General features: G+C 37.9%; 1 protein-coding gene across 1 annotated transcript; it reads right to left on the bottom strand.

Annotated features, from left to right (window-relative positions):
* Nucleotides 1-11,354: 11,354 nt before the first annotated feature.
* LOC127672714 (olfactory receptor 7A17-like) lies at nt 11,355-12,275 on the bottom strand. Its single transcript, XM_052168030.1, has one exon. It carries the CDS (start codon nt 12,273-12,275, stop codon nt 11,355-11,357), a length of 921 nt encoding a protein of 306 aa, XP_052023990.1.
* Nucleotides 12,276-12,973: the final 698 nt, after the last annotated feature.

Genomic DNA, 12,973 nt, shown 5'->3' with positions numbered 1-12,973 from the left:
AAGTCTCCCAACCAAAAAAAGCATGGGACCAGATCGCTTCAGTGCAGAGTTCTACCAGACCTTCATAGAAGACTTAACACCAATACTCTTCAAACTATTCCACAAAATAGAAACAGAAGGAACTCTACCCAACTCGTTCTGTGAAGCCACAATCACACTGATACCAAAACCACACAAAGATCCAACAAAGAAAGAGAACTTCAGGCCAAATTCTCTTATGAATATTGATGAAAAAATACTTAATAAAATTCTTGCCAACCGAATCCAAGAACACATCAAAACGATCTTCCACCATGATCAAGTAGGCTTCATCCCAGGGATGCAGGGATTGTTCAATATAAGGAAATCCATCAATGCTATCCACTACATAAACAAACTTAAAGGAAAAAAACCATATGATCATCTCATTAGATGCAGAAAAAGCATTTGACAAAATCCAGCTTTCTTTCATGCTAAAAGTATTGGAAAGAACAGGAATTCAAGGCCCATACCTAAACATCGTTAAAGCAATATACAGCAAACTGGTAGCCAACATCAAACTAAATGGAGAGAAACTTGAAGCAATCCCACTAAAATCAGGGACTAGACAAGGCTGTCCTCTCTCTCCATATCTTTTCAATATATTACTTGAAGTTCTAGCTAGAGCAATTAGACAACATAAGGAGGTCAAGGGGATACAAATTGGAAAGGAAGAAGTCAAATTATCACTATTTGCAGATGACATGATAGTCTATTAAGTGACCAGAAAATCTCCACCAGAGAACTCCTACAGCTGATAAACAACTTCAGCAAAGTGGCTGGTTATAAAATCAACTCAAGCAAATCAGTTGCCTTCCTATACTCAAAGGATAAGCAGGCTAAGAAAGAAGTTAGGGAAACGACACCCTTCAAAATAGCCACAAACCATATAAAGTATCTTGGTGTGATTCTAACCAAACAAGTGAAAGATCTATATGACAAGAACTTCAGGTCTCTGAAGAAGGAAATCGAAGAAGACCTCAGAAAATGGAAAAATCTGCCATGCTCGTGGATTGGCAGGATTAATGTAGTTAAAATGGCCATCTTGCCAAAAGCGATCTACAGATTCAATGCAATCCCCATCAAAATCCCAACTTAGTTCTTCACAGAGTTAGAAAAAGCAATTCTCAAATTCATCTGGAATAACAAAAAACCCAGGATAGCTAAAACTATTCTCAACAACAAAAGAAATTCTGGGGGAATCAGTATTCCTGACTTCAAGCAATACTACAGAGCAATAGTGTTAAAAACTGCATGGTATTGGCACAGTGACAGACAAGTGGAAAAATGGAATAGAATTGAAGACCCAGAAATGAATCCACACACCTATGGTCATTTGATCTTTGACAAAGGAGCCAAAAACAACCAGTGGAAAAAAGATAGCCTTTTCAACAAATGGTGCTGGATCAATTGGAGGTCAGCATGCAGAAGAATGCAAATTGATCCATTCTTATCTACATGTACTAAACTTCACTCCATGTGGATCAAGGACCTCCATGTAAAACCAGACACAATGAAACTAATAGAAAAGACACTGGGGAAGAGCTTTGAGGACATGGGCAAAGGGGAAAAGTTACTGAACAGATCACCAATAGCTTATGCTCTAAGATCAAGAATTGACAAATGGGACCCCATAAAATTACAAAGTTTCTGTAAGGCAATGGACACTGCTAAATGGACAAACCGGCACCCATCAAATTGGGAAAGGATATTCACCAAGCCCACTTCTGATACAGGGCTAATATCCAATATATACAAAGAACTCAAGAAGTTAGACCTCAGGGAAACAAATAACCCTATTAAGAAATGGGGTACAGATCTTAACAAAGAATTTTCACCTGAAGAAATTCGGATGGCCGAGAGGCACCTTAAGAAGTGCTCAACATCATCAGTCATTAGGGAAATGCAGATCAAAACAACCCTTAGATTTCACCTTACACCAGTCAGAATGGCTAAGGTCAAAAACTCAGGAGACAGCAGGTGTTGGCGAGGATGTGGAGAAAGAGGAACACTCCTCCACTGCTGGTGGGGCTGTAATATGGTACAACCACTGTGGAAATCAGTCTGGAGGTTCCTCAGAAAACTGGACATGAGACTTCCAAAGGATCCTGCTATACCTCTCCTGGGCATATACCCAAAGGATTCCCCGGCATGCAATAAAGACACATGCTCCATTATGTTCATAGCAGCCTTATTTATAAAAGCCAGAAGCTGGAAAGAACCCAGATGCTCCTCAAAGGAGGAATGGATACAGAAAATGTGGTATATTTACACAATGGAATACTACTCCGCAATTAGAAACAATGAATTCACTAAATTTTTAGGCAAATGGTTTGATCTGGAAAATATCTTCCTAAGTGAGGTAACCCAATCACAAAAGAATACACATGGAATGCAATCTCTGATAAGTGGATATTAACTAGCCCAGAAGCCCTGAATACCAAAGTCACAAATTGCATAACAAATGACTCCCATGAAGAAGTATGGAGAGGGTCCTGATCCTGCAAAGGATTGATCTAGCATGGGAAGGGAATATAAGGACAGAGAAAAAGCAGGGAGGTGATTGGAGAAGGGATGGAGAGAAGAAGGTTTATGGGACATATAGGGAGGGGGGATCCGGGAAAGGGGAAATCATTTTGAATGTAAACAAAGAATATAGAAAATAAAAATATTAAAAAAAATAAAAATAAAATAAAATCAACTCAAGCAAATCAGTTGCCTTCCTATATGCAAAGGATAAGCAGGCTGAGAAGGAAGTTAGGGAAATGACACCCTTCACAATAGCCACAAACAATATGAAGTATCTTGAAGTGACTCTAACCAAACAAGTGAAAGATCTATATGACAAGAACTTCAGGTCTCTGAAGAAGAAAATTGAAGAAAACCTCAGAAAATGGAAAAATTTTCCATGCTCATGGACTGGCAGGATTAATCTTGCCAAAAGCAATCTACAGATTCAATGCAATCCCCATCAAAATCCCAACTCAGTTCTTCACAGAGTTAGAAAAAGCAATTCTCAAATTCATCTGGAATAACAAAAAACTCATAGCTAAAACTATTCTCAACAGTAAAACTATTCTCAACAGTAAAAGAACTTCTGGGGGAACCAGTATCCCAGACTTCAAGCAATACTACAGAGCAATAGTGTTAAAAACTGCATGGTATTGGCACAGTGACAGGCAAGTGGACCAATGGAATAGAATTGAAGACCCAGAAATGAATACATACAACTATTTTCACTTGATCTTTGACAAAGGAGCGGAAAACATCCAGTGGAAAAGATAGCCTTTTCGACAAATGGTGCTGTTTCAACTGGAGGTCAGCATGCAGAAGAATGCGAATTGATCCATTCTTATCTCCTTGTACTAAGCTCAACTCCAAGTGGATCAAGGACCTACACATAAAACCAGACACACTGAAATTAATAGAAAAGAAACTGGGGAAAACCCTTGAGGACATGGGCACAGGGGGAAAATTCCTGAACAGAACAGCAATAGCTTATGCTCTAAGATCAAGAATTAACAAATGGGATCTCATAAAATTACAAAGTTTCTGTAAGGCAAAGGACACTGTCAAAGGACAAATCAGCAACCAACAAATTGGGAAAAGATTTTCACCAACCCTACATCTGATAGAGGGCTAATATCCAATATATACAAAGAACTCAAGAAGTTAGACCCTGGGGAACCAAATAACCGTATTAAAATTTGGGGTACAGAGCTAAACAAAGAATTTTCACCTGAAGAAATCTGGATGGCTGAGAAGCACCTTAAGAAATGCTCAACATCATTAGACATTAGGGAAATGCAAATCAAAACAACCCTGAGATTTCACCTCATGCCAGTCAGAATGGCAAAGGTTAAAAACTCAGGAGACAGCAGGTGTTGGTGAGGATGTGGAGAAAGAGGAACACTCCTCCACTGCTCGTGGGGTTGTAAGATGGTACATCCACTTTGGAAATAAGTCTGGCCATTCCTCAGAAAACTGGACATGACACTTCTGGAGGACCCTGCTATACCTCGCCTGGGCATACACCCAAAGGATTCCCCGGCATGCAATAAAGACACATGCTCCATTATGTTCATAACAGCCTTATTTATAAAAGCCAGAAGCTGGAAAGAACCCAGATGCTCCTCAAAGGAGGAATGGATACAGAAAATGTGGTATATTTACACAATGGAATACTACTTAGCAATTAGAAACAATGAATTCACAAAATTTTTAGGCAAATGGTTTGATCTGGAAAATATCTTCCTAAGTGAGGTAACCCAATCACAAAAGAATACACATGGAATGCAATCTCTGATAAGTGGATATTAATTAGCCCAGAAGTTCTGAATACCCAAGATACAATTAGCATAGCAAATGACTCCTGTGAAGAAGTAAGGAGAGGGTCCTGATCCTAGAAAGGCTTGATCTAGCATTGGAGGGGAGTATCAGGACAGAGAAAAAGGAGAGAGGTGATTGGAGAATGAGTGGAGAGAAGAAGGTTTATGGGACATATGGGGACAGGGAACTGGGAAAGGGGAAATCATTTGGAATGTAAACAAAGAATATAGAAAATAAAAATATATAAATAAAAAAAATCTCAAGAGACAGGTTTTGGCGAGGATGCGGAGAAAGGAACACTCCTCCACTGCTGGTGGGATTGTAAGATGGTACAACAACTCTGGAAATCAGTCTGGCTGTTCCTCAGAAAACTGGGCATGGCACTCTCAGAGGACTGTTATACTACTCCTGGGCATATACCCAGAGGATTCCCCAGCATGCAATAAGGACTCATGCACCACTATGTTCATAGCAGCCTTATTTATAATAGTCAGGAGCTGGAAAGAACCCAGATGGCCCTCAATGGAGGAATGGATATAGAAAATGTGGTATATTTGCACAATGGAATACTACTCAGTAATTAAAAACAATGAATTCATGAAATTTTTAGGCAAATGGTTGGATCTTGAAAATATCATCCTAAGTGAGGTAACCCAATCACAAATACACATGGAATGCAATCACTGATAAGTGGATATTAATTAGTCCAGAAGCTCTGAATACTGAAGACACAATTAGCATAACAAATGATTCACATGAAGAAGGAAGGAGAGGGCCTTGATCCTGGAAAGGCTTAATCCAGCATTGTAGGGGAGTACCAGGACAGAGAAAAGGGAGGGGGTGATTGGAGAATGGGTGGAGAGAAGAGGACTTATGGGACATATAGGGAGGGGGGGACTGGGAAAGGGGAAAGCATTTGGAATGTAAACAAAGAATATAGAAAATAAAAATTAAAAAAAAGAAACAAAAAAGGAGACATAACAACAGAAATGGAAGAAATTCAAAAAATCACCAGATACTAATATAAAAGCCTATACTCAACAAAACTGGAAAATATAGAAGAAATCGATGATTTTCTTGGCAGATGTCACATACGAAAGTTAAATCAAGAACAGGTAAGCTATCTAAACATGTCTGTGTCGAAAAAAAAAAAGAAATAGAATCTCCCAGCCAAAAAAAGCCAAGGACCATATGGATTTAGTGCAGAATTCTATCAGACCTTCAAAGAAGGCCTGTTACCAATTTTCCTCAAACTATTCCATAAAATAGAAAGAAAAGAAACACTACCTAACTTGTTCTATGAAGCCACAATTGCTCTGGTACCTAAACCACACATGGACCCAACCAAAAAAGAGAAGTTCAGACCAATATCACTTATGGATATCAATGCAAAAATACTCAATAAAATTCTAGCAAACTGAATCCAAGAACACATCAAAATGATCATACACCATGATCAAATAGGCTTTATCCCATTGATGCAGGGTTGGTTCAATATACAAAAATCCATCAATGTAATCCACTGCATAAACAAAATAAAAAAAAAACAAATAATCATTTCATTAGATGCTGAGAAAGCATTTGACAAAATCAAAGACCTCGTCTTGTTAAAAAATTTGGAGCGATCAGAATTTCAAGGATTATACCTATACATAATAAAAGCAACTTACTGCAAACCAACAGCCAAAAACAAATTAAATGGAAACATGCTTGAGGCAATCCCACCAAAATCAGGGATAAGACAAGGATGTCTACTCTCCCCATATCTATTCAATATAGTACTCAAAGTACTAGCTAGAACAATAAGCCAACAAAAAGAGATCAAGGGGGATACAAATTGGCAAAGAAGAAATAAAAGTATCACTATTTGCAGATAATATGATAGTATACATAAGCAACCCCAAAAATTTTACCAGAGAATTTCTTCAGCTGATAACTTCAACAAAGTGGCCAGATATAAAATTAACTCTAATAAATCAGAAGACTTCATTTATACAAATGGCAATCAGGCTGAGAAAGAAATTAAGGAAACAACTCTCTTCACAGTAGCTACAAATAATAAAAAAATATCTTGGGGGTAAGTCTAACCAAACAAGTGAATGATCTGTATGACAATAACTTCAATTCTCTCAACAAATAAATAGAAGATCTCAGAAAATGGAGAGATCTCCCTTGTTCATGGATTGGCAGAATTAACATAGTAAAAATGGCCATCCTACCAAAGGCAATCTATAGATTCAATGCAATCCCCATCAAAATCCCAACACAATTCTTCATAGACACAGAAAAATCAATTCTCAAATTCATCTGGAAAGGCAAAAAACCCAGAATAGTGAAAACATTTTTTTTTTTTTGTTTTTCGAGACAGGGTTTCTCTGTCTAGCCCTGGCTGTCCTAGAACTCACTCTGTAGACCAGGCTGGCCTCGAACTCAGAAATCCACCTGCCTCTGCCTCCCAGAGTGCTGGGATTACAGGCATGCACCACCACTGCCCAGCTGTGAAAACAATTCTTAACAATAAAAGAATAACTGGGGGAATTGCCATCCCTGATCTCAAGCTTTACTCCAGAGTAATAGTGGTAAAACTGCATGGTATTGTTACAGAAACAGACATTTAGATCAATGGAATAGAATTGCAGATCCAGAAATGAAACCACACACTTACAGAAACTTGATCTTTGACAAAGAAGTAAAAAATATACAATGGACAAAAGAAATCCTCTTCAATAAATGGAGCTGATCTAACTGGCTGTTTGTAGAAATAAGAAAATAGGGCCATATTCGTCATCTTGCACAAAGCTCAAGTCCAAGTGGATCAAGGAACTTAACATGAAACCAAATACACTGAATCTATAGGGAGACAAAGTGGGAAAGAGCCTTGAACTCATTGGCACAGGGTGACACTTCCTAAACAGAACTCCAATTTCTCAGGCTCTATGATCAAGAATTGATAAATTGGATATCATGAAACTCAAAAGCTTCTATAAGACAAAGGGCATAGTCAATAAGACAAATGGGAAATCTACAGAATAGGAAAAAAGTTCACTAACCCCAAATCCAATAGAGGTCTAATATCCAAAATTTATAAAGAAGTCAAGAAGCTAATGACCAAAAAACAAACAACCTAATCAAAGGTATAGAACTAAACCAAGATTTCATAAGCAAGAGATATCAAATGGCTGAGAAGCACATAAAAATGTTCAAAATCCTTAGTGATCAGAGAAATGCATAGCAAAACGACCCTGCGATTCCACCTTACACCAATCAGAATGGCTAAGATCAAAACCTCAGGTGACACATGTTGGAGAAGATGTGGAGAAAGGAACACTTCTCCATTGCTGGTGGAATTGTAAACTGGTACAACTACCCTGGAAATCAATCTGGAGGTACTTCAGAAAATTGGAAATAGATCTTCCTGAAGACCCAGATATACCACTTTTGGGATTATACCCAAATGTTGCCCCACCATGCCACAGGGGCACGTGTTCCACTATGTTCGTAGCAGCCTTATATGTGATAGTCAGAAACTGAAAACAACCTAGATGTCCAATAACAACAACAAAAAAAATGGATCCAGAAAATGTGGTTTATTTACACAGTGGACCACTACTCAGCTATTAAGAACAAGGACATCCTGAGCTTTTAAGGCAAATGGATGGAACTAAAAAAATATCATCCTCAGTGAGGTAATTCAGACCCAGAGTACATGCATGGTATGTACTCACTAATAAGTGGATATTAGCCAAAAAATGTACAGAATACCTGAGAGCCCAAGTGAGGATATCTCAGTCCCACTTAGGAAAGAGAAGAAAGCAATCACATGTGACACAGGAGGGAGGAACCTGGGAAGGAAAATAGATGGGGTTGAGGATGAGGGATAGAAGGGAACCTGATTGGACATTGGAGAGGGAAAAGTATTAAAGCCCTGAGACCAGCAGAAAGAATGGAAACAGACAACTTGAGAAAATAGGAGGTTGGAGGGACCCTCCAGAGTGCACCAGGGACTCACAGAACTAAAAAGGAGGGACCTTAGATGAAAATGCCTGACAGTGTAGAGAGGGAACTTATAAAGCTTACCTGCATCAAGAAGACAGTGGGAGGGGCATCCCACAGTCATTACTCTGACCCATAATTGTTCCTGTCTGAAAGAGTTACAGGGATGGAAATGGAGAGGATCCTGAGGAATAGAAGGTCTAGGGACAGGCTCAAACTGGGATCTAGCATGAGGGGACATCCCAAGGCCTGACATTATCAGAGGCTATGAAGCGCTCACAAAAAGGGACCTAGCATGACAGCATTCTGGATGATGCAACAAACAGCTGAAAGAGTCAGATGTAGATATTTGCACCCAACCAATGGACAGAAGCAAATGACCCCGCTCTTGAATTAGGGAAAGCTGAATGAAGCTGAGGGTGACCCTGTAGGAGGACCAGCAATCTCAATTAGTCTGGACCTCCAGAATCTCTCAAACAATCGACCAACAAACAGGCAGCATACACCAGATGATATGAGGTCCCCTAGCACAATACAATAGAGGACTGCCAGGTCTATGTTCATTCAGAAATGATGCACCTAACTCTCAAGAGACTTGAGTCCCCAAGGACTTTAGAGGTCAAGTGGGTTTGGGAGTAGGGACATTCACATGGAGACAAGGGGAGGGGAGGAGGCAGGTGATGTGGAACAGTTGGAGGGTGAGGAAGGGTTGGTAGGGTGGGGAATAAAATATGGAGTGTATAAAATAATTAATAAAAATATTTATAAAAAAGGAAAGTGATGGAAAATTGTTCTTGGAGAATTTCATATGATATATTTTGATCATATTAACCATTTCCAAATTTCAGCCCTGATCTGTACCACTTTCCTTATACACTCAACTTCCATTCTTAAAAAATAAATGTATCAAATCCAAATTGTACTATACATGTACTCTTAGGTATGTGGCCATCCATTGTAGCATAGTTGACTCACCAGAAGCACACCCTTAAAAATATGACTCTTCTTCCAATAGCTTCTTAGCTAGGGGCGGGGCTTTATGTATGTTCACCTTCCCTTTCCATGATAGGATTTTATTTGGCTTGAGTTTGGGCAAGAATAATTTCTCATTGTATCCATAGACTCATGTATCTCTTAACCCTTATTGGAGAAGCATAAATATTTTGCAGTAGATGGCAATGAACACAGAAATATCCAATTGGCCAAAAGGAGAGATAAGGAGGCTAAAGAATGAAGAATTAAGAAGAGCTCTAAATGGGACATTTGTATCATATGACACCCTCTTAAGGTCCAGAGATCATCACAGAAGAGGAGGTGTAGAGATCACAAAATCCGGAGCCTGTTCATAACTACAAGAAGATGATGTTTGCTACATAGCATCAAAAGTTGCACATGCCAATCCATAGTAGTTGTAAGAGTAGGCTGTCTTTTAAAACAAGTTAATGTTCAGATACTCTTGCCAAAACCATGTGGGTTCATTTCTGAGTCCAGCATTTCATTTATGTTACCTGCTTTTCTATTACCATGATAAACAGCATGGCCAAGACAACACAGAGAAAGAACAGTTTATTTACCTTATACATCTAGAGGGTTTAAGAGTCCGTGATGGTAGCAAGCAGCAGGCATTATGGCAGGAACAGAGGCTGTATGCTCACATCTTGAACCACAAGCAGGAGGCAACAAGAGCAAATAGGAAATTGCACAAAGATTTTAAACCTGGCCCTGATGATATGCTTTCTCTAGCAAGATCAGATTTCATAAGCATCACCAAACAGCAATACTAGCTAGGGATCAAATATTCAAATGTCAGTGCCTATGGGGGATATTCTCATTTAAACTGCTACACTGTTCATTGGTCTTCATACCTATTTTATGACAATATCACTAAAGCTTTATAGTATAGTTTGAAGCTATATATTGGCATATTTTAGCATTGTGTACTGGAATTTTGATGGGAATTACATTAGAATTTTGGCAATGTTCACAATAATAATTCAGGCCATCCTGGAGCATGGAAAGTCTAACCATCATCTCAGTATTTTAGTTTCTTTTTACAGTGCCTTAAGTATTTCTTGCAGAGGTCTTCCATTTCTCTGGTTATCACTTTTCCTAGGCACTTTATTTTTACAGCTATTGTGAATATGGTACTTTCCTCAATTTGTTTCTCAATCAAGTTCATTATTGGTATATATAGAAGCTACTGAATTTTACTCTGAAGTTTTTATCCTGTTTCTTTACTGACCATGTTTATTATATATAAAGGATGTTTTCTGATAGAGCTTTGGGTTCTGTTAAACATAGAAACATGTCATTTATAAACAGGGATAGTTTGTCTTCTTTATTTACCATGTTTGTCCCTTTAATAATTTTCTTTTGTCATATTATTATAGCTGAGACTTCAAACATTAGATTATAAGAGGATGGTATACGCATGCCAGTGATCCAAAAAAGAAAAAAAAAAAAAAAAAAACAATGCACATGGGAATAAAATCTAACGTCCAACCATAAGATACTAATATATCATCCAAAAGCTCAGTTGAGTTCATGACATACCATGAGATGAAGAATACATATTGAAAAACTATAGTTTCTGATTTTCCTTTAATATAATATTATATACAGAGCTTTGTGTGCCAAGTGCAGTTCTTCCTAACAGTAATAACACTTATTGCTATTTTAAAGAACAGAAAATTTATTTGTTATATATGCCATTTGAAATTAAATTATGCTTAACGATGTTTGTAGAGATTTTAAAATTTTAAAGCTTTTCTGGACAAACTACAGAAAATGACAAAGTGGAGATGGTTGACTATTTCATTGATCATAAATTATAAAAAATAGTGTTATCAATTGAATAGTGAAGCTGAACTTAGAGAAATAGAACTTCCAATAATATAATAGAAGGAGAATATTCTACTTCCAAAATCATATCAATGTATCTAAGATCTCACTATGAGAATCTGAATCCTGCGCCCATGAGGATTTCTTGAAGCACACTAGGTGTGATTTTGTTTCTATGCCAAAACCTTTTTCACAGCATTTTTTATATCTTTATTCCTTAGACAGTAGATGAATGGGTTCAGCATAGGAGTAACCACACTATACAAAACTGAGGCTCTTGCAGTTGACTGTGAGTTTTCTGTTGCAACAGAACTCATGTATAGACCTATTCCTGTGCAATAAAATAAAGAGACAACTGAGAGGTGAGATGCACAGGTGGAAAATGCTTTATACTTCCCTTGAGCTGATGAGATGGCACGTATGCAGGAAAGTATCTCAGAGTAAGAACAGAGAATAGCAATGAGGGACCCAGCTGCCAACAACACAGGTAACAGATACATGACAAGAACCTTAAGGAAGTTGTCTGAACAGACAAGTTGTAATATCTGATTAAGCTCACAGAAAAAGTGATAAATTTTTAATTCTGCACAGAAGGACAACTGTAAAACCATGAAGCCTTGTGATGAGACATGCAGGATATTGACTGTCCAGGATACCAGAACCATTAGCACACAGAGTCTGGGATTCATGACAATTGTGTAATGCAAGGGCTTACAAATGGCAACATATCGGTCATAAGCCATTATGGTAAGTAAAAAGATGTCCAATCCTGAAAAGAATATGAAGGAAAGCATTTGGGTGATGCAGTTTTTATACATTATGAGCTTACAATGTGATTGAAGGTTCACTAGCATCTTTGGTATAGTGGTGGATGAGAAACAGATGTCCACAAGTGATAAGTTGGAGAGGAAGAAATACATGGGTGTGTGCAGGTGAGAGTCTGAAATTGTAAGCAAGATGATGAGCAAGTTCCCAAGCACTGTAACTAGGTACATGGCCAGGAACAGTCCAAAGAGGACAGGCTGCATTCTTGGGTCCTCTGAAATTCCCAGAAGAAGAAATTGTGAAATTTTTGTGTAATTCTTTACATCCATGTGGTTTAAATTACTAAAAATTAGAAACAAAACAGAAAAATGTGGCAATTAGAAACACTATCATATTCTACAGTCAAGACCTAAATTATTTGATTTTTTTATGTAAATCTAGTTTAACATAGTATTTTGTCTACCCATCCATGACGTGGGAATCTTCACTAGTTCTCAGAATTTTCTCAATGAGTTACATATTGACATATTTAAACACTAATCCATGTCTCAATGGGCTTTGTCAAGTTAACACTAAACCTAAACATTTCTAGGGAGAAAAATATTAACTGGAAAAAATGCCTCCATAAAATTGACCTGTGGACAATCTTGATTAATATGGGTGTGCCAACTCCATGTTAGGTATGTGGTACCTCTCTGACCAAGTGGTTATGGTATAAGAAAGATGTCTGAAGCTTAGCAGTTCTGGCTCCAAAGACATAGCAGAATATAAAACCTTTTCAATATCTCTGAAGATGATTTTTACCTATAAGTTCTTGGAAAGTCCTTAAACAAGGATAGTAAGAAGCCAAGGACCAAAGCAACCAAATTCAGCCTCTTGTTATTCCATATGTTCTGCAAAACATATGCATGACATATGGTCACATATTTCTCTGAAGAAATAACACTAGGAAAAATAAGAAAGACACTGAAGGATATGCTAACCTTTTGACCAAAAGTATGAAAGAAGGCAAAGAACATGAAGATTA

The sequence above is a fragment of the Apodemus sylvaticus genome, chromosome 22 (genome assembly GCF_947179515.1).
Source record: "Apodemus sylvaticus chromosome 22, mApoSyl1.1, whole genome shotgun sequence".
Taxonomy (NCBI): domain Eukaryota; kingdom Metazoa; phylum Chordata; class Mammalia; order Rodentia; family Muridae; genus Apodemus; species Apodemus sylvaticus.
Note: the sequence above shows the minus strand (reverse complement) of the source record. Positions and strands in the feature narration are given on the sequence as shown.

Excerpts from the sequence above, each read along its gene's own strand:
- LOC127672714 (XM_052168030.1), bottom strand. The coding sequence starts at position 12,275 with ATGGATGTAAAGAATTACACAAAAATTTCACAATTTCTTCTTCTGGGA.